Below are 25,429 nucleotides of genomic sequence, written 5' to 3' on the forward strand. Positions count from 1 at the left end.
ACCGGGCAGGCACCGTGTTATGCAGTGGTGCGCACGGTTTCCCCAGTGCGGGTGCATAGCCCGGTGCGGTATATTTCAGCTCGGCTAGATTGAGCGTCGAGCCAAATGCCATGAAGCCGGCTCTACGCATCTGGTCCCCAGTGCGTCTCCTTGGGCCGGCTTACATGGCACCAGCCTTGCGCTCGGTGTCTCCGGTTCGCCTACATAGCCCAGTGCGGGCTATTCCACCTCTCAGTACTGGCAGGGCAACCGAGAGTATTGGGCAGGTAAGGTTGGGCAGGCTCGGTGCTCAAGAGCTCCAGTGCGCCTGCACGGTCCGGTCTATCCAGTACCACCTCCACACCCCAGCCCTCCGGTAGCAGCTCCCCGCACCAGGCTTCCTGTGCGTGTCCTCGGACCAGTGCCAGCACCACGCATCAGGCCTACAGTGCGCCTCGCCTCTCCTGCCCTGTCGGAGCTTTTCTCCTCTCCAGCGCTGCCGGAGCCTCCTGCCTGTTTGGAGCAGCTAGAGCTGCCAGTCTGCATGGAGCAGCTAGAGCTGCTAGTCTGCATGGAGCAGCTAGAGCTGCCAGTCTGCATGGAGCAGCTAGAGCTGCCAGTCTGCATGGAGCAGCTAGAGCTGCCAGTCTGCATGGAGCAGCTAGAGCTGCCAGTCTGCAAGGAGCTGCCAGTCTGCCCAGTGTCGCCAGTCTGCCCAGCGCCGCCAGTCTGCCCAGCGCCGCCAGTCTGCCCAGCGCCGCCAGTCTGCCCAGATCTGCCAGTCAGCCAGACTCTTCCAGATCTGCCAGTCAGCCAGACTCTTCCAGATCTGCCAGTCAGCCAGACTCTTCCAGATCTGCCAGTCAACCAGACTCTTCCAGATCTGCCAGTCAACCAGACTCTTCCAGATCTGCCAGTCAACCAGACTCTTCCAGATCCGCCAGTCAGCCAGGATCCGCCAGTCAGCCAGGATCCGCCAGTCAGCCAGAATCCGCCAGTCAGCAAGGATCTGCCAGATCTGCTAGTCAGCCAGGATCCGCCAGTCAGCTAGGATCTGCCGGAACCACCAGCAAGCCAGGATCTGGTAGATCCATCAACCTGCCTGAGCTTCCTCTCACTCCCGAGCTTTCTCTCACTCCCGAGCTTTCTCTCACTCCCGAGCTTTCTCTCAGTCCCGAGCTGTCCTTCAGTCCCAATCTGCTCCTCAGTCCAGTGGGGTTCTGGGTGAGGACTACTGGGCCATGGTCGGCGGCGAGGGTGGTCTATCCAGGGACGCGAGGAGAGGGGACTAAGATATTGACTGAGTGGGTTCCACGTCCCGCGCCGGAGCCGCCACCATGGACAGACGCCCACCCGGACCCTCCCTATTGTTTTGAGGTGCGTTCGGGAGTCCGCACCTTGGGGGGGTTCTGTCACGCCCTGGTCTAAGTATTTTGTGTTTTTCTTCATGTATTGGGTCAGGCCAGGGTGTGGCATGGAGTTTTTGTATTGTGGTGTGTTTTGTCTTGGGGTTTTGGTGTGTATGTATTTGGGATTGTAGCTAGTGGGGTTATCTAGCAAAGTCTATGGCTGTCTGGAGTGGTTCTCAATCAGAGGCAGGTGCTTATCGTTGTCTCTGATTGGGAACCATATTTAGGCAGCCATATTCTTTGAGTTTGCTGTGGGTGATTGTCCTTAGTGTCTTTATGTCCTTGTGCTGTGTTAGTTGACACCAGTTTAGGCTGTTTCGGTTTTCATTTCGTTTATTTGTTTTGTAGTGTTTTGTTTTGATTCGTGTTACGTTTGTTTTATTAAACATGCATCACAATAGACACGCTGCAGTTTGGTCCGACTCTCCTTCACCATATGAAAACCGTGACACTCGCGCTGTAAATATCTCAGTGGCCTACAGCCCAAGCTCCATCCATGTGCATGCGTAGGAAGACCTACGTGGAGGAGTTAATTATCCTGACTCTCACCCTAGAGGATATGTTGCACTGATCCCATGGGAATTCACGAAGCTGAGGAGGTCTTATTGAGTGATTGTATGACATATTGACCATTGACACTAACAACCAACTGAACACCCTTTTTTCTTCTTCATTTCCCCATGCATTAAGGAAGTTCCTGTATATACAAAATCCAACTTGATTGACCAACATTTCTAGGATTCTGAAAGATGTTTTGGGGGAGGTTCTTAATTGATTCTGTTTCTCACCGTGAACCATCTGTGTTATCAATTTGCTTAAAGTGATTCTAGCACTCTATAATGAATTGTTAGACTTGCTATGAGACATGCTATAGGCGTATATCCTATACAAGTACTACTAACACTTAACATCGGTGGTTCATAGAAAGTAGAGACCAACCTATATGTTTTCTTTGGGGTCTGACAACGATTCATATTTTTTTGTGGGACAAAACTTACCGATACCGCCTCCCGAGTGGCACAGCACAGCTATATATATCGGCCAGGCTCTAAGAAGAAAGTGTGACCAAAAAACCTTGCTATAAGACATCATAGAGAGCTGTACCCTGTACAAGCATTAATAACACTTAATGACACTGATGGTTCATCGAAAGTGTTACCAAAATCCTCGGTCTTGATGGTGTTAGACAAATACAGTACAGCTGAGATTGGAGTTCCATCACCTCGGAGGATGTCTATGCCACAACCCCATGTCCATGTGTTGCAGCGGGACTAGCCAGAAATATATACGCATAATATGCGCACATGCACTATACCCCAACACAACACATGTACGCATAAGATTCATCAAATACGGGAAGTTCTTATAATCCAAAACTATATAAATAAACATGATCAACTATTTATGAACTATATATAAATAATATTTTCATATGTATATATTTCAGCGTAAGATGTCCTAACGACTTCCTTTTTGCCTGATTTTTAAAATGGATTTTATATTCGTTCAGTTCCCGAGGTTTTCCTGTAAAAAGCTTGAGGAATCAACCTAGAGGCATAGAATTCTACATTGACTCTCCGCTTCCAGTTATCCAGTAAGATCTTACAACAATTTGCAGTCATTTCACAATACAATGGATGTCACTGGCTCGCTGTAACTTTGAGTATTGAAAAATTCAGATTCTATTTTCTTTTCAGCTTTCACAAGTTGTTTTCCTGTCCTGGCTACCTTTTAGTGTGGAGCACAGGCGACCTAATTCTCTAAACAGAGGACAGTTGTTCAAAGTAGACTGAAACGAAAGGGAAGCTCATCTGAGGTGCTGACCCTCTCTCTTTCAATTCAATTAAAAGGGGCTTTATCAGCATGGGAAACATATGTTAACATTGCCAAAGCAAGTGAAGTAGATCATATACAAAAGTGATATAAATAATACAAATTAACAGTAAACATTACACTCACAGAAGTTCCAAAAGAATAAACACATTACAAAAGTCATATTATGTATATATACAGTGCTGTGACAATGTACAAATGGTTAAAGTACAAAATGGAAAATAAATAAGCATAAATATGGGTTGTATTTACAATGGTGTTTGTTCTTCACTGGTTGACCTTTTCTTGTGGCAACAGGTCACAAATCTTGCTGCTGTGATGGCACACTGTGATATTTCACCCAGTGGATATGGGAGTTTATCAAAATCGGGTTTGCTTTCGAATTCTTTGTGGATCTGTGTAATCCGAGGGAAATATGTGTCTCCTAATATGCTCTTTCACGCACTCCTGTTACAGGGCAGGTTGAGGGTTTGCGCGTGCACTTGTGTGAACTTTGATCGTCCTTCTGAAGAACCCTCCAAGTTCACACTCACCCTCCAAACGTATGACCACTGATGATCCTTTGCACCTCTGTGCTTTATTGTGAATCCAAATAAACTATTTGACATGTGTGTGTGTACTTGTGTGTGTGACCGTTCAGGGTCCTTTGCACCTAAATGTTATATTATTAATTTTTTTAAAGTGTGTTTGTGATCTGGGGGATTGAGGAGACCAAGATGTTGTAGGTCAAGGTGAGGGGCTGAGGACGTTGTTCCACCAGATCAGATTGCTCGTTAAGGGCCAAACCACACAAAAGTCTATGTGTTTGTCAGTGGCCACAAGCCAGCCATCTGCTATTCTTTCTTTCATTCATTCAGATGTCTTACGTGGGCCCCGGGGTGTTCCTTTGTGTGTGTGTGTTCGCGTGTGTGTGTGTGCATGGTCACATTCAGGCAACTGTCCAAAGCCACCAGTTATGTGTCAATTGGTCGCACGTCCAACTAATCCTCTCAGTCACATGGCCAACGGCGGCTTCTCATTGGACGAGAGGATGGGGTAAAAAAGCATTGCCCAACTGTGGCTCGGGAGTTTTGGTGGCAGAGGCAAAGTGGGCACAGCCTGGATACCCGAAGGATCTTACAGGGAGGAATTCCTGGAAAAACAAAGCGAGAGTGACACTGGAAATAGTAGAAGACAAGAGAAAGAGAGGCGGAGAGGGATGACCTAACCAAAGAGATGATGTTCCCACAGCAAAATGATTGTCTAAAAGTAATTGTCAACTGCATCCTATTTTGTGCCTGTATGACAAGGAAGGTGTTTAAGCAATATGTCAAATACAGTAATTGTGAACTTTTGTATTCGAGTCAATGCTGAGTGAATGAACCGTGAATGAACAGCACCGAATGGGCTTGACCTCTTGGGTCTGATTTGAGTTTGGATTGGGAAAATAGCTCATGGTCAACAACGGGGGGGTGAGAAATGGAGTTGACTTGTTTACACTTACTTGATGGACTAGGATTTGGATTGGATTTGATCATCCTTGGCGATATTCAGATTAATATTGGGGCTTGGAATATGTTGAATATTTTTGCTGGGTTGAATGGGAAAGCTGCATAGATTTTTGGTGAAATTAAGCATGTTGACTTGATTCATAGTTCCGGTATTGAACAATAACTTATGAGCTTGATGATGTTTTGGCTGAATGACATTGCTAATCATTTTGTCATTCAGTGGTTCTGTTACCTTTTTTGCTATATATTGCTGCTCCGTGGATTATATTGACGACGACAAACATTGTCAACACCCTATCATACAGTGGGATTAAGTCACTTTCAATCAATTCTCACAGTACAGTGTGTTGTTTATCAAGTGACAATGACAAGTGACAACAAGAAGCAAGGCAAAGGAATTCCACTAGTGTCACTAGGGAATTCAAACATACCATTTTATTCATGCAAGGATGAAGTAGCATGACACCCCTTCTCTCCCTTTTCTCTCTTCTAGACCTCAAGCTTTAACCAACGCATCTAAAGACGAGGGCCCCCATGAAAAACCAAAGTATCACCAAAGTAACACCGTACCGACGCACCCCAACCCAAACCAAGTCCAGCGGGGAAGAGAGGATCAACACAAAGAGTGTTAAGATGAAGCTGGAGACAGGCCCAGATATGAGTGAGTGGCGAGAGGACGACTTTGCCCTCAACTGCACCTACATTGTCCCTGACCAGGTGTCGGACCCCAGCTTCGGTGTGCCCAAAGCCATGACGTCCATACCCCGCAACCTCACCTTTGAGTACAGCACAGAGAATGAGGTAGGAACTTTAATAGAAGTCACATTTAGATTTAGAACCAGGAGGAGAATACAGTACACGTTCACAGCCAAGCGCATGTTTGTGTATTGACATTTTACTGTGATGCACAATGTCTTTCTTACACACTCTATTGATTAAGTCTGAATGAGTCTGGGACAGTCTGCGGTCAATGACAAGTTGTGGTCAAGGCTCGTGTTTGGTGCAAGCAAGAGTTGCTCCATTCCATTCCTGCTCTGCTCAGTGTTACAATGGCCATGTCATGTGCACCGGTAAAAACCCTGAGCCTCTTTACCGTTACCAAGTCCCTAGGTCAGTATTCCAATCACGTCTCTGGTTCAACACACACACACATTTCCGTGAACAGGTCGCTGCAATACTGAAACAAATACCTTGTCATTATGTGTCTTTTCCATATCGCATCACAATCACCTTAGTTTCTTCACTGCCAGGATCTTCCTACCACAAACAGGCATAAAGGCTCATGGTATCTTGACCCCGTGGTAGTCATCCACCTACTTAACAAGAGGTCAGGGACCAGCACAGCTGCATCCAGGAGATCCAACCAGAGCCGTAAAATCACATCAACAGTTCCCGCTCTGGCCCTCTTTCCCCCTCCCCTCTCCATCCCATCCCTCGTTTTCCTCCATTTAGGTGAATCAGCCTCCTATACCATATGTCCAGACTATGAGTGTCAGCTGACTGGCATGGCCCTATTATGACTCACTAGAGAAGGGATCTGAGGTGTGAGGTTTTAGGCCGAGGGTGTCCTAAAATGTACACCGCGCTCTTGTGAAAAGTGAACTTACAATTGTGGCAGAAGAGATGTCTCTTTTTTGTGGGAAAAAACAGGTTGTAATTATCTCTCGCACACTTCTCACTTTTCTCACTCTCCGTCTTCTTCACTTTTCGTGTGGTTAAGTGAGCAAACGGTTCCTTCCTCCTTCGCTCAGTATTTTCACCCGAGCAACTCATAGATGCCCCTTCTTTAGCTGTGAGCGTCTCTTCTCTTCCCCTCTCTGCTGCTTTTCTGCCTAGGCCTGCGAGAGGTGTGAAAACTGTGGTTAGGTTTTTTGAGACTTTGTTAGTCTCCTTCCACCCTCACAAACACAAACCATCAGCCAAACCAGATGTAGCAAGTTGAATACACAGTGCAAGACTTCACTTTCACACCGGGTTGTGAGAGCTCTTTTCCTGTTTCAGCAAAGGCAAAGGGACCCTCAACTCTACTGTACTTGCATGCAAGACGGCTACATTACTTGCACTTGTAAAGCACAACTTTGTTTATATGAGTGTCTCACTAAAACACAGGTGTAAAGTATTTCAAACATGTCACAGTCTTTTGGTAAGGCTGGCTGTGTACCCTTAGAGAAGTTTCCCTTTCTGATAATGGCGTTATGTCCATTTCTCCCCTGAGTAGTTGGCATTTGCTTGGGGAATCCATATACCCTATGGCGTTTTTATGTCTTGGAATCTTACCTTTGTGTGTGTGTGTGTGTGTGTGTGTGTGTGTGTGTGTGTGTGTGTGTGTGTGTGTGTGTGTGTGTGTGTGTTTTTCCCGGTCACAGTGCCAGAGGGTGTGTCAATCAACAGGAAACAGACACATGCCAATTTAATAAAAAATGAAAACCTATAAACTACCTATGGGGACTTCACACGTACTTATTAGTCCTTGCCATCCATTGTTTGTTACCAGTCATTGTTTCGTCATGGCGATTGCCGATTATGCAAAAGCACTACTTTTCAATTCGGGGATTCTTTCAGTTGTTCACCAAGTAATTATTGACTAACAGAAAGATCACAATGCGCAATGCCAAGAGTTGGCAGGAGTGGTGTAAAGCTCCCCGACATTAGACTCTGGAGCAGCGGAAACGCATTCTCTGGAGTGAAGAATCACGCCTCACCATCCGACGGACGAATCGGGGTTTGACGGATGCTAGGAGAACGCTACCTGCCCCAATGCATAATGCCAACTATAATTTTTGGTGAAGGAGGAATAATGGTCTGTGGCTGTTTTTCGTGGTTCAGGTGAGGCCCCTTAGATCCAGTGAAGGGAAATATTTTATGCAACAGCATACAATGACATTCTAGACAATTCTGTGCTTTCAACTTTGTGGGAACAGTTTGTGGAAGGCCTTTTCCTGTTTCAGCATGAAAATGCCCCTGTACACAAAGTGAGGTCCATACAGAAATGGTTTGCCGAGATCAGTGTGGAAGAACTTGACTGGCCTGCACAGAGCCCTGACCTCAACCCCATCAAACACTTTTGTGCTGAATTGGAACGCCAACATCAGTGCCCGACCTCACTAATGCTCTTGTGGCTGAATGGAAGCAACTCCCCGCAGCAATGGTCCATCATCTAGTGGGAAGCCATTCCAGTAAACAGCTGAGGCCACACATAAGACCATGAATGGAAGGAATTGGCTGGTCAGAGTAGAAGAGGGGTCACTCCACCCTTCCACTCCTCCTTCCAACGCTCTTCGTAACTCCTAAGTGTGCCAAGAGGGGGGGGGACTAAGCAGGACTGAGCGGGTAAGGGGAGGAGGTGGGTAAGTAGGTTAGTCTCCAATGATTAACTTTCGTTTGGGGCGCAGGGCAGGCATCGTCACAGGCCGTATTTCCTGGCTGCGAGAGGACCTATTCCGAGCTGAGACAGTTAGGGGGAGGTGGGAGGGAGAGTGGTGGCGTGGTCCAGTCAAGAAGCGAGTGATACTCCTCTACTCCTTCCCCCCTCCCTCCTTCATCCTCGTCTTCTTGTAAACCTGGCTGAGCGGTTCGTTAATCAGCAGCCCTGTCGCAGCTCAGTCATTAGTCACGCTAAAACGGGGCCACACAATGTCCCTGTCACACTCACTCTCGTCTCACCCTCCGTCACCCCCTGGCCAGGACTCAACAGATCTTCAAGACAAAGCCCCTTAAGACCCCCAAGCTATGGGTGCGTCTCACCGATGCTCCCTGCCAAGCGTGGGTGTCCCCTGTGCCTTATTCAAGCTTCCAGTACTTTCTAAAGAATCCCTATTGAAGTATGAGTCAGGTTGCTATTCCTGGCCGGTCGAGGCTCAGGGGAGAGAGTTCAGTCTACCGTAGTTATTTCCCCGTTTCCTTATCCCAGCTCTTGAGTTAACTGTGGATGCGTCTTTTTCTTTATGTCATATAAGTGTGTAACTTGAGTCTGGTACACTCCGAGTCAGAGTGTAGACATTGAGCACGTACCAGAAAAAGGCATGACAGACACGCACGACAGAGACTGGTGGTCATTCTCACCAGCGGGGGCAGCGGTGAGCTGAGTTAGGTCATTTATGTTCTGTCTCTGTCCCTGTAAAAGGCTCTGCATGGTCAATCCAACGTCCGCGGCGGCCGTAGAGCGTTCACTGCAACACGGCCTCCGCAGAAGTCAGGGAATTTATACCTCGTGAGCTTTGCTGAGCAGAGCAGAGCTGCTGTGAAGTAAGTTGTCATAGAAATGAGTTTGTGTTTATACTGTCAATGCAGAGCTATACGGACCCCTCCTCATTGTTAAATCACTTGCTCGGTGCACGGCGATGCGGTGCAGAGCTCAATTTGGCCCCTGCATGGCTCCGGAGGCTCCGCAATTGTGTCACACCATTCATACTGTGCCTCCAACCACATTGTTGGGTCAAGCATAAATTGGCTTTTAAGTCAATGGCGTTTATGAGGACAGTCAGCAGGTGAGAGAAGCAGGTCAGAGAAAGTGCAATTCCCTTCATTCATTTAACTCATTAGACAATAGGAAGAAAGCGAGTCACCTTGGAGCTCTGGAGAGAAGATCAGAGCTCCTGTCTGGGTCAACATGTCAAGGCCATAAAAATAAAAATTGGTTGAACAGAAAAAGTTCCTCAGGCCACAGCAAATTGACAGCACCCTCATGCTTCTAATAACTCTATTTCTATGGTCAAGGCTGTCTTAAGGGACTGGCACTGTTTGACTGACTCTAATGTTTGATAGCATGGGTCCCAGATCTGTTTGTGTCGTCTTGAAATCTGGTTCTAAGGCTAACTGTTTGATGATGTAATATCTTGTGTTTAGGTGACAGGCGTGTTCAGCAAAGAGTACATTCCTCAGGGGACTCGGTTCGGACCTCTGCAGGGTGACATCTACACCAAATACAACGTCCCCAAACAGGCCAACAGGAAATACTTCTGGAGGGTAAGTTGGCGGAATAACCGTTCACACACATGGTTTGACATCAAGCTGTTGTGAGATGATGTGGAAACCGGCCACTAGGGGCAACAGTGAGCGCTGTTACCCTCAAGTAGATTTGTGTTTTGCTCGGGCATTGTGGACAGGGATGGTGGATCGGCGTAAGCATCTGCCTCTGATTCCAAAGGTTGCAAGTGCTTATCCAGTGATATTCTTTTGTTTTAAGCCTATCCCAGCCCCTAGCCCTTAACCTTAACCATTCTGAGTTAATGCCTTTACAATTTATAGTCAATTCCTGAACTTAACCCCAAACTTAAAAATGCTGAGTTAATGCCTGAACTTAATGCCTTTACACACAAATTTGACTTTGGAGCAACTTCGAAATTTGACTTTGAACGTCTAATTCTGAGGTGAGAATGTGAGAGCTGGTTGGTAAGTGCAGCCATGAAAACAGGTGAATGAAACTATACAGTGGGTTCAAGGGGAGAAATCGCAATGCCTTGCCTAACAAGCAGATAAGGGAACTGCTTCTCAAAAGAGACGGGGAAAAGAGATTCGACCCAAAATTCCTCCTAGTTATTCTTCTCCAATTATTCTTGGAAGCAAAAGTGGTAAAACAGTTTCACGTCAAGTCAGTCACTTCCCATCTAAAAGGAAACAAAAATCCATTGCTCAGAAGCCCATAAGTACTCAGGGGTTTTGGACAGATTTTTGGGGAAGTTGTGTATCTTTACACGCACGCAACAATTGCATCCTTCCCAGCGCTCAAGTCCCATTCAACCCATTCAACAAGTATGACATATAGGAAGTGATTGTTAGTGTTCCCCTATCTCTCTCTCTCTCTCTCTCTCATACACACTTCCTACTCATTCCCACACACCCTCGTCCTCTCTCTGTCTCCCGGCGGTCACTTGCCTAATTCAGGAGTTTTCTCTGAGTCGTTTCCCTGTTAGGGCTTTCTGTTCTACGTTTTCACCTTCCTTCTGGCATTTCCTGTAAACCCGATCCGTCCTGTCCTACTACTGCAAATTGGTGAAAGTCTGACTCGCCTCGAGAGTATGTCAACACTCTCTCACGGGACAGGTGTGGAGGTGTGTGACGTGTGTGAGTGTGTGTGCCTGTGAGCACGTGCCGCCATCTATTTGTGTGTGTTTGGGTCTGCCAACACAACCCCTCGTACATTTCCTAAATTAAGAGATGCCAGTAGAAACAATTACAGTGCACTCTATGTAGAATAAGTGATTGACAGCTTGGCAAGTGAGGAAATGTAATGGAAATTCCTATGGTTGACATTATTGTGATATGCTCTATCTCCTGGTGGGAAGCAGCCATTCAAGTCTGGGCATGTTGAGAGAACCCCCCCCCCCCCCCAACCAGAGTGTGAGAGAAAGAAAGAGAAAGAGAAAAAATACGTCTGTCTGTCTGTCTGTCTGGGCATGCGTTCAAACTCTTTGCCCTGCCCCCTCTCCGTCAGTCTAACTAGCAGCTGATAAAAGCAGTGACAGCGTTGATTTCACACCAGACAGTGACAGTAGTTCAGGAACCCACACACACACAGTGCGCGGGACACACACTCAAGAAACAGTCCAGGTGGAACAAGAACCAGGTCATTAGAAGAGGACATAGGAGACTGTTCTGTACATGGCAGAGGTGAACTACACTTTCTATCGACATACTGTGACCATGTTTTGTCAGCTCAGCAGCTCAACTGCTACAGTGAACGTTTCAGTCATGAGTGAATGTAACAATACAGTAGAGGTCAATCGGTTACAAAGTTGTGTACTAACTGATGTTACACTATGTTTTAAATACAAGTGTGGGCGCGTGTTCTATTATTGCATTGTATTCTTATTTCACTCTCCCCTCTTTTCCCTCCCAGATCTATAACGGCAGGCAGCTATACCATTTCATCGATGGCTATGACTTGCAGCGCAGCAACTGGATGCGCTACGTCAACCCAGCGCACTCGCTGTCCGAACAGAACCTGGTGGCGTGCCAGAATGGCCGTGACGTCTACTTCTACACCAGCCGGCCCGTGGAGCCCAAGCAGGAGCTGCTGGTGTGGTACAGCCAAGATTTCGCCCAGAGACTGTGCAGCCACCCGGGTGACGAGCTCAAACAAAGTGAGTGCCATCTTTGATTTTTTTTTGTTGTTGTTGTTGCCCTACTCTCATCTGTTCACTCTCCTCAACTCCTCTCCTTGTTTCTTTCTCCTCTACCCTCTCCCCTCGTCTTTCCCATCCTCTACTCTTCTCTGCACTCATCTTTCTCTCTCCTTGAATTGCTTTTCCATCGACTCTCTAGCTCTCTCTTTTCTGTGGCTCTACAAATAAAGCCCTATTCTATGTTATGACACTCAATGAAAAACTGTAAGTGAGTGAGAGGGTAATGTAGTGAAAGACAGTCAGGTGTGTATGTTTGTCTCTAGGTGGAAACGATGATGAACAGCGAGACAGTTTTCTTTTCATACCTATGTCAGATTTTTTTTTAAAGGGGGTTTAAATCTCCGTGTGTGTGTCTGCTCGATAAGATGACACAAAGTTGAGCCATTTTTTTGTCCGATCACAGACTTTCATGATTATTGTCTTCAAAAGGAGTATTTTTTTCCCCCTCATATTGATAAGATCTGAGTTCATTAGATGGTAAACAATGAGACTGAGTGACGGAAACCGTTTCCTTCCTTGTCCCCTTTTCGGAGCGGATGGCATTGTTCTGGAATATGTCCCGAGTCATGGTTGGGTGAGAGACTTACTGACAAAACACAATACACGGCTATACCTGCCTCAATGTAGGAGACGGCTCACCCACACACACAAACACACTCACTCTTCCTTACACAACATAGGGAACATCTCAAAAGGAGTAGAAAAGTCATCTCAACAATGCCTGGTCAAGTAAAGTCCATGAGTCATTGTCAGCTGTAAATTCAGGTATGACAAGTTGTCCACTCATTATATGACAACTCGTTTTGTTGCCAGAAACTCTGTAAGGAGACATGCCCTCTTAAACTATAATTACATTACACAGTCATTCAACCTGTTGACTAATGTTGACTAGGCTACAATGGCAACTGCATTGACACAGTCCTTTTTACTGTGTACTCCACACACTTGGGGACAACCCTGTTAAAGACTGTAGTAATTAAGCTAGGCCTCTAAAAATTCACACAAAACAATAAAGGATAAAAGTAGCTTAAATAGTCTAGCCAAACACATTTGGTTTAAATCGATCAATTTATTGGCCTAATTAAAGGGTGACAGTTGAACGTTCACGCCTAAGCTTTGTATTATCACTAATGCACGGTTTAATGCACTATTGTATCCTGCAGTGGGTTCACTTTCCCTTTAATCCTGGTTGAAAGGCAATTTCTGTTAAACAGTGAGTAATGAGTTAGTTAAAAGCCACACAGCTATTCACATAAAACATAAGTAGGACTTAAAACAAGCTAACTAAATGGCAAATGCATTTCTTCCTGCGGCCCTGAGAAAGACGCTTGAGCGGTAATTGAAACCTTGCGACAGAAACGTCCCCCCCCCCAAATTTTAAGCGTTTTGTTTTACTACAAATCCTACATGACACATACCCACATACACCCACACATCAAAATGAAAACATTGCTATCAAAGTTGCCAGACAGAAACCATGAACTCTTTTGAAGTTTCATCTAAAAACTGAAACCGTCATCATCATTTACCATAAGAGGGAGCGCTAGGGAGGATGTGAGAGCCCGAGTGCGAGTGTGGTGCGTCACTACAGTCACTTCTCACTTCGTTAAGACTGTGAACTTTGTCATTTGTCCATCAATACTGTCCTATTGCAGAGTGATAAGTGAATAAATTGCTCATTAGGTCGACACAAAGGACGGACGGAAGTTGTATTATTGTGTGGATTGGCAAGGTTGACCGTCGTTTTTACAGTGTATTTCATACACACTCAAACCCAACCACTATGTCTGACCTTGGGGTTTTTCTTCTTCTATAGAACACATTATCGGAGATGTCAGAGAATCCGAAGGGAAGGAGGAGATGAAAGACGAGAGAGAGGATGAAGGGGAGGAGAGAATTGATGTGGAGGTGCTGGAAAGAGACACACCACCCGACACGCCAGACGACCAAATCATGGACTTCAGCCAGAAGATAGAGAATGAGAAGGTGACCCAGGGCCACCAGGGACCCATCCCCTCTCCTCAACCCGACCAGCGAGAGCCCAATCTGGGATCTCATGTCTATGGCTTCCCAGAGTGCCACCCTTCCGCCCCCTCCCCGACCCGCGACCTTCACCTCCACGGGCTCTACAGCCAGAGAGAGGGCCTAGTGTCCTCCTACCCCCTCTACCATCCCTCCAGACCCCTTCAACCTCCCTACCAGCTTCTCCCCCCATACAGCAGCCCCCACTACCCCCACCTCCTCCTCCCCCAGTATCCCCAACTCTTCCCTGGGATGCTCCCCTCCAGAGGCCCTCTGCGGTACAGCAGCTACCCGAGTAGCGATGGACTTCCACACTCCTCCATGACCCACCAGCCTGGTCTGCTCCCAGTGTCTCTGCCCTACCCCGGAGCAACTCAGGGAGGGCTGAAGGAGAGGACCCCAAATATGTCACCTCCTTGTGGGGCCCCAGCCACCCCAGAGCTCTCTCCCCTTCCCAAGCAGGAGCACCAGACACCCCTGCCGTCACCCTGTGGCTGTGAGGAGGCCATGAACCTCAGCCTGGCCATGCCAAAGAGCAGCCCCTCGCCACCTGCTCCTGGCTACAAATCCCTCCCCTACCCCCTGAAGAAACAGAACGGCAAGATCAAGTACGAATGCAACGTCTGCATCAAGACTTTCGGACAGCTGTCCAACCTCAAGGTGAGGATCTTATAGACATAGGTGGTACTTTTGGTTTCTCTGGTGGCCCAATCTATTCCTGTCTTATTGTGGGTTTCTATCTAACCGAGGCATTTTTTCTTTTAGGTGCATCTGAGAGTACACAGTGGAGAGAAGCCCTTCCAGTGTCACCTCTGTCCGAAGAGCTTCACCCAGCTAGCCCACCTACAGAAGCATCACCTGGTCCACACTGGAGAGAAACCACATGAGTGCACGGTATGCTTGTGTTTTGATCAGCTTTTTCCAGTCTACTTCAGCTCTAAAACACACACACACACACACACACACACACACACACACACACACACACACACACACACACACACACCCCTGCGTGCCAGTATGAATTTCACCCTGCCCTGCCCTTGTGATGTAAGGAATCCCTGGGCTTTTGTTGAACACTCTTTTATAACTATGTGGGTGTGATCATGACCTCAGTCCTGTGTTGATTTTCATGGTAGGGTTCAGTGATCTCCAACTCAAAACAAGCAGTCTACACTTATAGAAAAAAAGGGTTCTTTGGCTGTCCCCATATGAGAACTCTTTGAACAACCCTTTTTCGTTCCAGGCTGAACTCTTTTGGGTTCCATGTAGAACTCTCTGGGGAAAGGTTTCTACATGGAACCCAATAGGGTTCTACCTGGATCCAAAAGGGTTCTACCTGGAACCAAAAAGGGTTGTTCAAAGGGTTCTCCTATGGGTTTCTAGCACCTTTGTTTCAAAGAGTGTCGGGTTATACCCTGCTAGCACTCAACCACAGAAACCCAGGAGCCTGGTTTCACCCAGTTGTTCTAATGATATCACTATCACAACATCATCCTAACCTGAACTTTCCTATCGATCTGTTCCTATTCATATAGGTGTGTCACAAGCGCTTCAGCAGCACCAGCAACCTCAGGACCCACTTGCGGCTCCACTCGGGTGAGAAGCCCTACCAGTGCAAGCTGTGCAGCACCAAGTTCACCCAGTACATCCACCTCAAGCTCCACCGACGCCTGCACATCGCCCGCGACCGCCCCCACTGCTGCCCTCTCTGCGCCCACGCCTTCGTCCACCGCTTCTCGCTGCGCATCCACCAGCGCAGCTGCTGCCCCGCCTCTGCCCAGGCCCACGCCAGCTCACATGCCCACACCCGCGAGCTGGTCGAGCGCTTCGACACCAGCCCCGAGGCGGACACGCTGCCTGAAGGAGCAGGACCAGCCCATTTGGAAGCTGCAGTGGAGCGCTGGGTAGCCCGGAGCTTGGAAGGGCGAGAGGGCAAGGAGGACCAGAGTGAAGCCACCCTGCTGCTCAAGGCCTTCACGGCGGCCATTAACGCCCCAGCTCCTCCCACGACGTCATCGCACACTTCTACTTCAGCCTATCAGGAGAGGGCTAGTGTGGTACGCCTCTACAACCGGCCAATGGTGAAGACGCAAGGGCAGTAGGCAAAGTAGAATGACCCTTTTGGGGAGGGGTAAGGAACAAGAAACATTTTAAGGGTCTACCTCCTGAAAAGCCAGAGCACAATCGATAAAGTCGTCACGGAAAAATAAGTATTTCCTCGAGGGGAAGAGAGACTATGGAAAGCCAATAAGAGAGCAGCACCAAAACAAAGACTATTCAAAGACATGGCCAGTGTGTTCAGTGTTTGCACTTCCACCCTAACTAAGGGTGTTTTCTTATTCGTCGTGAAGTTTCACTCAGGTCCACAGGTGTAATTTACATGGAATGTGTGAGAGAGTATGTCAGCTATATTTGTTCAGTTGAGTGATTATTTTTCTTGTTAACGTAATGTTACGTCTTGACACTTCCAAGGAGGCTTACTCCTGGGAAAACCGTTGGGCCAATGCCACAGACTATTACTGCGATATCTAATGTTTAATTACCGGACAATCTTTGTGTATATTTATTTATTTTTGCTAAAAAAGGGTAGATCAGGGATCTTGAAACTATGTGTATGCATTTGCGTTTGCCAAAAAAACAACAAGAATCAAATAAAATATGAGGATAAACAGGTCTAACTTATGTAGCATAACTTTTTCAAACTTAAATCGTGTATTCTAATGTAATGTAACAAGAGAGGAAAGCAAACTAAAAGTAGTCAGAATGTTATAATGTTCCGGTTCAATTCAAATAGCTTCTCAGGACATCCTGTGAGTCATTTAGTGATGTATTGGAGGTACATACTTCTGCACAGAAACTAGCAATAAAAAGAAAAAACGTTTGTTTCTTCTTTTTGGGTGTCTTTTTGAATGTTAAAACATTAAGACAGTGTATTTGTATTTGTTTGAATATATCCTGAAATACCATTGTGTTTCTAGCTCTTTCTCTTTGATTCAGTTGTTATCTACCCACTGTCGATATATGCTTTATTTAATTCATCCTCTATACTGGTGGTACTGTAGATGCGATTGTCATCCGAATCAGAGCATGAACCATACAGTATGTGAGAATGAACCCGTTGTAGTCTGTACTGCACTTTCCCCTTTACTCAGTCTGCTCCTAGTACCACTGTATATATATACTCAGGTGAATGGCTCTCGGCTCTTGTTATTTTACCAAAACTATTGACAAAGGTACCTCATACGAGAGCTGTACGTTTTCGCTCTCACTGGAAAAAGCCAGAAATAGATCCATGCGCACCAAGGTTTCTGTTACCTAGAACCAAAATGGTGGAACTGTTCTAACATTAATACTGTGTGAATAATATTTTTTTTTGTATACACGTTTGTAGTTTTGTCAATGTAGTTTATTTTTGGACCAAGGTTATCATATGTGGATACTTTATGTCAGATTATTTTCATGATACTTTTGCAATAAATGTAGCACATTAAAAATGTTGTTTTTCAAAATGTGATGTCTTTTGAGTCTTCTATTTTCTCGCTTCAAAAATCCAACATGCTTGTATTTGCACATTCACATGAACGCACACACAGACACCCACTCACAAATCCCCCACATACTCTCGCCCTCGCCCTCTCCTACTCATAACCAAACTCTAGAAAGTCCCATACGACAGCCCACTCAACTCTTGAGTTCACTTTCTTAGAAAATAGAGGAACTGAGAGTATGCACTGATGTTCACTAGAATCAGCATCACTTACCATCAGACTAAACCTAATGTGCTAATAATGATTGAATGATTGTGCTAATAACATTGAATGCGGATTATGTCTTCTGAGAAGATGTCACCTTTGTGGATATTCAGCTCTCTTGAAAATCTGTGAAACTATTGCTACCACCTTTCAGCGTACGCATATAGTATGTAATCAAGACAGTCGTGAAGAGGGTACGAAAAAACCTATTCCCCCTCAGGAGACTGAAAAGATTTGGCATGGGTCCTCAGATCCTCAAAAGGTTCTACAGCTGCACCATCGAGAGCATCCTGACGGGTTGCATCACTGCCTGGTAGCATCACTGCCTGGTATGGCAACTACTCGGCCTCCGACTACAAGGCACTATAGAGGGTAGAGCGTACGGCCCAGTACATCACTGGGGCCAAGCTTCCTGCCATCCAGGACCTCTATACCAGGCGGTGTCAGAGGAGAACCCTAAAAAGACTCCAGCAACCCTAGTCATAGACTGTTCTCTCTACTACTGCACGGCAAGCAGTACCGGAGCGCCAAGTCTAGGTCCAAGAGGCTTCTAAAAGCTTCTACCCCCAAGTCATAAGAATCCTGAACATCTAATCAAATGGCTACCCAGACTATTTGAATCCCCCACTCTTACGCTGCTGCTACTCTGTTATTAGCTATGCAAAGTCACTTTAATAACTCTACCTCCATGTACATATTACCTCAATTACCTCGACTAACTGGTGCCCCCGCACATTGACTCTGTACTGGTACCGCCCTGTATATAGCCTCGCTATTGTTATTTTACTGCTGCTCTTTAATTACTTGTTACTTTTATAGAAAACAATTTTGGGGGGTATTTTTCTTAAAACTGCATTGTTGGTTAAAGGCTTGTAAGTAAGCATTTCACTGTAAGGTCTATAAGCATGTGAAAATAAAATTGGATTTGATTAATTGAATTCAATATGATTTCTATAATTACATTATGCCAGAACGTTTGAAATGCTGATTAAAGACCACGCTGCTGTTTTCCACAAATACATTCTTAGAAATGACATCGATTTACAGGAATTGGCTCCATGTGTTGATGACTGACTGAGTACTGGCACACCTGTTGAAGGTGAAACAATCGGCTGATGGACCTCCCCCGACATTAAACCACACTTCCAGTCAACAGCATAGTCACAGTAAGCTGGGCCACTACTCCCATTCTTTCTCAGGTGGTCTCTCCTCTCCTTTTAGGGTGTTAACACGAGTGATCTCTCTCTCGCTCCTCAGAGTGTTTGTGTTTCCTCTCGTGATCTTTTGCTTTCAGAGTCTGTGCCGCATCAAGGGAGAACCCCACTGCACACCTCTGACCAGAACAAAAACACCTCAAACCGGATTAAGAGCCATAGTTTTGGCACGTTGTCGACTGAGCAGAGATGACAATAGCTAGACAGTTAGTCGGTTAGCATGCCTGTTAGCTAGCCAGTTACATACGTACGCTTCAGAATTAGTCAGTAAATGTATATTCTTGCCAGTATAAGCTGTAGAGAACAAAGGCTTTTTAAGTGTTTCACTACATTAGGGTTCTTTGATAACTTCTTGAAATTCTTTGCGCAAAGGCTTTCCCACATTGTTCAGTATCCCGCTATACATAAACATCCGTTTCTTATTTCAGCCTGCCCGTTCAGCAGTCATCAAGTAAACCAGTCGGTCAGTCTGTTTTCGGAATACCAGTGACAAATTAGCTCACTAGCTGAGAAAAGCACGTCCTGGCGAAGAAAGGGATGGCGCAGTTATTGTGGAGAGGGGGGAAGTTAAGAGGGCAAACTTCCTGATTACATAGAATTTCTTCTACACCTACCCTTGTTCCAGTCTGTAGCTGGGAAGGGGTGGGACCACAACGTCACAATTGAATGGAATGCCATCCGGACCATCTTTCATTGAACACATTAAAGTGGCACCAGTCTCCTTTTAATAAAAAAAAAACATGTCACTTAAATCCAATGACAAGGTAAACATCTTTGTTGAATTCACGTTAGTTGACATCATTTTCTCAAAAATGGTTTGTGTTGCAAATGTAAAAAAGCATATCAAACATGCTTTCTACCAATGAGGTTTCTATGTGAGAATTGCCAGAACGATCTTAGACACGCAAAATATTTTTGAGCCATGCTGGCATGGAATTGCCCAAAAGTATTAGGTGTAAGGCGAAGCGGCCATGGTTAATCAGAAACCTGTCAATCTGAGTTAGATTTCACAAAATATCCATAGCCAGTCGAGCAAAACCAAACATTTACCCTGACACGCCATGGACGGTGAACATGCAACAGGTGTTTTCTTACATGATTATTTTTGATGGATGGGTGTCTTTGTGGTGACTATGTATTGGAGGGGGATTTAACAGGTCATTAAACCAGATTAACACACGACACCCTTGATAAAGATGAGCAATAATGACCGTATAAAATAAATAATTAAAATACTGAGCAAAACATTTGGAAACGATATTTTCTTATACAAACACAATTGCTCAGAGAAAGAGATTTAGTTTAACAAGTAATATATTTTCCCCCCAAATATAAAAAATAAATAAACTTTTAAGTAGGGGTGCTGATATTTATTGGGCACAAAATAATCACAAACAACCCAACTGAATTGAAAATGCATCCAATAAGTTTGTAGAGTCAAGCTTTAAGTAGTCATCACAGACAGTGTATTGCCCATCATTGCTTCACGCACCATTACAACCCATCACTCAGAACTCGTTGTGCCTATTTGCATGGAACTGCGAAAGTAAAAGCACAACTGGTCCTCCAATTTCAAAGAATTCTGGTTATGGTCGTTCTTTGGAAGTGTGTGTGTGTGTGTGTGTGTGTGACGGTTTGAACACATAGAGATGGTTTTCTGTAGTTGCCAGGGTGTGGCATCAACGACATCACTCCACACATTTGTCCTCTGGCCACACATCCCTGACCGGTCAAAGATGAACATCTGGAAAAGACAGCACCGTTTCGTAAGAGATGCTAAAAGTAAAGGGCACAATAATAAAATCAACCATAGGCCTCTATTTATTTTTTTATTTTTTATTTCACCTTTATTTAACCAGGTAGGCAAGTTGAGAACAAGTTCTCATTTACAATTGTGACCTGGCCAAGATAAAGCAAAGCAGTTCGACACATACAACGACACAGAGTTACACATGGAGCAAAACAAACATACAGTCAATAATACAGTATAAACAAGTCTATATACAATGTGAGCAAATGAGGTGAGATAAGGGAGGTAAAGGCAAAAAAAGGCCATGGTGGCAAAGTAAATACAATATAGCAAGTAAAACACTAGAATGGTAGATTTGCAATGGAAGAATGTGCAAAGTAGAAATAAAAATAATGGGGTGCAAAGGAGCAAAATAAATAAATCAATTAAATACAGTAGGGAAAGAGGTAGTTGTTTGGGCTAAAATATAGGTGGGCTATGTACAGGTGCAGTAATCTGTATTGTACTCTATATTGAGTGTGTGTGTGTGTGTGTGTGTGTGTGTGTGTGTGTGTGTGTGTGTGTGTGTGTGTGTGTGTGTGTGTGTGTGTGTGTGTGTGTGTGTGTGTGTGTGTGTGTGTGTGTGTGTGTGTGTGTGTGTGTGTTGTATGCCAACTGACTTCTGTTTTAGATAAAGGGCAATCCATGGCTCCTTACATACTTCTTACTGTTGATTGATTTATAGAATAATAGTCATTAGGTTGACACCACTAGCCCTACTATATATTGTAATTGAGGTAACAACTACTGTATCTTGTTATCAGGGGGGCTTCATTTCACTGATGAGCCTGTCCTGTTTGCCTTGGCCTCTGAGAGCAAACACGGATAATACAATACAGTAGAAGCAAAATAGAAAAACATTTTGTGAAGGTGTGACGTTTTTACCTGGAACAAGGAAAGATCCCGGGTTTCGCTGGAAGAGAAAACAAAGTGCATTCTTACACTTTGTGGTTTGTTATCTTCAAAATAACAACATGAAGGTAAACTGGGAGCTTTCTTTACTTTCTCTTTTACATAACTGCTAGATTCTTATCACAAAGAACTGGTTGATCCAAGATGTCACATGACTGTCCCCACAAGCTCTCAGTCCAATGGGATTGCTTAATACTTTCATTGTTTTTCTTTAACAACTGATTCAAGATCTGTTTCCCTACTTCTACCTAAGCCTAACTGACAATAAATATAATTTGTTACAGGCATAATGTACCTTCACAAACACCAATTGATGGTAGTGTATACAGTGCATATGGATTATGCTACCTACACAGAAACATAAGCTTACATTGTATTACAAAATCTGTCCTTCAATTGAAAATATGTATTCAGACTATGGCTTAGGGTTGTCTAGCAGTCTAAACTGCTGCCTCTTGATCACATACTGACAATTTTTGGTAAAGACTCGATCAAGGTCCCCGGGCGCCGAAGACTGGATGTCGATTAAAGCAGCCCTTTGCACCTCTCTGATTCAGAGGGGTTGGTTTAAATGCGGAAGACACACTTCAGTTGAAGGCATTCAATTGTAAAACTGACTAAGTATCCCCCCCTACAAAATGCAAAAACTAACTTTAAAAAAATTATAACATGGACCTTTGATAAAAAATGAAACACATAAGTTTTATCTTGGGTGTCCAACCCTGGTCCATTCGTCACTGTCCTGGGCTGTTTGTCTTTCCATTACACACCGTCTCTGACAACATAGGTAGGGCAGGGTGCAGTGGACAGTGATAAACTGGATGAGTGATGAAGGCTCTCAGATACAGTAACCTATATTGGTTTAAAGGTACAGACAGAGGGTGCTTATTCATGTATATGCTGTGTGTGACGTGCACCCTACCCCCGCATCATTCTGCGGATATCATAGAGCTGCATCCATATTCAACTGATCTGGGAAAGTGATACCAGACTGTGCTGGTGTTTATCTCATGTTCTGTTCATTATCGTACGTTATTCTGGGGGAAATTGGGTTATTCTAAGTTATTTAGCAAAAAATAAATAAATATTCTACCTGCAACTAAACTCAACAATTGCTTTTGGAGACTTTCAAAGGCAAGATAAAGTGATATGATACTCTTCTATTATAAATAGAAAAATACTATAGTAAATTTGTTCCATAAATACTATCAAACAATAAGGAAATGCAGTGAAATTGATTTTCTCTCAATGTGTATCAAAGTTCAGTCAGAACCCCTCTTTTGCCACAACAGATGAAAATCACAATTTTCTGTATTTTAGCGCCCTCCTGTGTCAATTTTAAAGGCCTAGTCAGTCTATTGCTGCATTCAAGACAACTGGGAATTTGGGAACTGGGAACCCAAAAATCTTCGACCTCCGACTTCAGTCCATTCAAGACAAATGGGAACTCGACCGAGGGGAAAAAACTGTTTTGAACGGTCATCCAACTTGGAATTCCAAGTCAGAAACTCTGGCCTCCTCCTAGAGCTCCGACTTTCCGAACGGTAGATAACTGACTTTGCCGTAGGCTTTGAACAGGGCACCTGGCTAACGCCGGGAGGCAGCCAGGTTCCAAAACGAATGCAATTAACTTTCACCTGGTGCAAAACACACCTACTCGGGCACTCGGGCCAGATTAAATTGAATCTCCTTACTGACACAACAAGGAAATTTGACAAAGCCTATTTTTCATCAATTTATTTGCGGTTACATTAAATTACTGTAGCTAAGTCTAAAGTCTACAACAGATGGCATGGAACATAATGTACGACCATTTTTGAGGTCTTGTTTTGGAGTAGCAGAGGAAAAGTCGCGTCGGCTAATTTGAGTGACGTTTTAGGCCTACTTTTAGGCCTATCTTTGCACAATGAAAACAAACATCCAATACTCGCAGTTCTCCCTCTATATGTACACTGAACAACAATATAAACGCACCATGCAACAATTTCAATGATTTTACTGAGTTACAGTTCATAAAAGGAAATCAGTCCATTGAAATCAATTTATTAGGCCCTGATCTATGGATTTCACATGACTGGGCAGGGGCGCAGCCATGGGTCGGCCTGGGAGGGTATAGGCCCAACCAATAGAAATGAATGGAAATCATGTATTGTGTCATTTTGGACTCACATTTATTGTAAATAAGAATAAAATATGTTTCTAAACACTTCTACATTAATGTGGATACTTCCATGATTATGGATAATCCTGAATGAATCGTGAGTAATGACAAGTGAAAAGGTTACAGAGGGTCAAAAATCCTAACCTCAAGACATGGCAATAACAGGGGAGATTAGCAAGGGTGAGAGGTTAGCATCTCTTGGGGGCATGATCTTTGGCCCTCTGTAACGTTCTCACTCATCATTATTCATGATTATTCGTAATCACGGTAGCATCAACGTGAATGTGTTTAAAAACATACTCTATTCTTATTTAAAATGAAACAATACATGATTTACCATTCATTTATATTGGGCACAAAATAATTGGAAACACCCACAATGAACTGTGAGTGTGTGTGTGTGTGTGTGTGTGTGTGTGTGTGTGTGTGTGTGTGTGTGTGTGTGTGTGTGTGTGTGTGTGTGTGTGTGTGTGTGTGTGACGGTTTGAACACTTAACCTGATAGAGATGGTTTCCTGTAGTTGCCAGGTTGTGGCATCAACGACATCACTCCACACATCTGTCCTCTGGCCACACATCCCTGACCGGTCAAAGATGAACATCTGGAAAAGACAGCACCGTTTCGTAAGAGATGCTAAAAGTAAAGGGCCCAATAATAAAATCAACCATAGGCCTCTATATTGTGTGTGTGTGTGTGTGTGTGTGTGTGTGTGTGTGTGTGTGTGTGTGTGTGTGTGTGTGTGTGTGTGTGTGTGTGTGTGTGTGTGTGTGTGTGTGTGTTGTATGCCAACTGACTTCCATTTTAGAAAAAGGGCAATCCATGGCTCCTTACATACGTCTTACTGTTGATGGATTTATAGAATTAGTAGTCATTAGGTTGACACCACTTGCTCTACTATATATTGTAATTGAGGTAACAACTAGCTTCTTATCAGGAGGGCTTTAGTTTCCACATGATGTCATCACATTTCACTGATGAGCCTGTCCTGTTTGCCTTGGCCTCTGAGAGCAAACACGGATAATACAATACAGTAGAAGCAAAATAGAAAAACATTCTGTGAAGGTGTGACGTTTTTACCTGGAACAAGGAAAGATCCAGGGCTTCGCTGGAAGAGAAAAAAAGTGCATTCTTACACTTTGTGGTTTGTTATCTTCAAAATAACAACATGAAGGTAAACTGGGAGCTTTCTTTACCTTCTCTTTTACATAACTGCTAGATTCTTATCACAAAGAACTGGTTGATCCAAGACGTCACATGACTGTCCCCACAAGCTCTCAGTCCAATGGGATTGCTTTTTACTTTCATTGTTTTTCTTTAACAACTGATTCAAGATCTGTTTCCCTACTTCTACCTAAGCCTAACTGACAATAAATATAATTTGTTACAGGCATAATGTACCTTCACAAACACCAATTGATGGTAGTGTATACAGTGCATATGGATTATGCTACCTACACAGAAACATAAGCTTACATTGTATTACAAAATCTGTCCTTCAATTGAAAATATGTATTCAGACTATGGCCTAGGGTTGTCTAGCAGTCTAAACTGCTGCCTCTTGATCACATACTGACGATTATTTGCAAAAACTCTATCCAATAAGGCATACAAAATGCCAAAACTATAATACAAAATAATAATAATATGGACCTTTGATTAAAAATGAAACACAAATATGTTTTGTGACGACCCTCCCACTCTGTCTGCCGAATTCTTTCTCTTTGCTCTTGTTTTCCTTAAT

General features: G+C 44.5%; 1 protein-coding gene across 2 annotated transcripts; it reads left to right on the plus strand.

Annotated features, from left to right (window-relative positions):
- Positions 1-5,344: 5,344 nt before the first annotated feature.
- On the plus strand, positions 5,345-17,369 carry LOC135550056 (PR domain zinc finger protein 1-like). 2 transcript variants are annotated; one of them, XM_064980515.1, is made up of 6 exons: positions 5,345-5,512; positions 9,557-9,676; positions 11,550-11,793; positions 13,652-14,517; positions 14,623-14,751; positions 15,396-17,369. In XM_064980515.1, the coding sequence occupies exons 1-6, from the start codon at positions 5,345-5,347 to the stop codon at positions 15,960-15,962; spliced, it is 2,094 nt and encodes a 697-aa protein (XP_064836587.1). In that variant the 3' UTR covers positions 15,963-17,369. The 2 variants fall into 2 exon arrangements, with proteins under 2 accessions (XP_064836587.1, XP_064836586.1); XM_064980514.1 differs by lacking the exons at positions 5,345-5,512; positions 9,557-9,676 and adding an exon at positions 11,197-11,320.
- The last annotated feature ends 8,060 nt before the right edge of the window (positions 17,370-25,429 follow it).

This window comes from Oncorhynchus masou, chromosome 12 (assembly GCF_036934945.1).
Source record: "Oncorhynchus masou masou isolate Uvic2021 chromosome 12, UVic_Omas_1.1, whole genome shotgun sequence".
NCBI classification, from domain to species: Eukaryota; Metazoa; Chordata; class Actinopteri; order Salmoniformes; family Salmonidae; genus Oncorhynchus; species Oncorhynchus masou.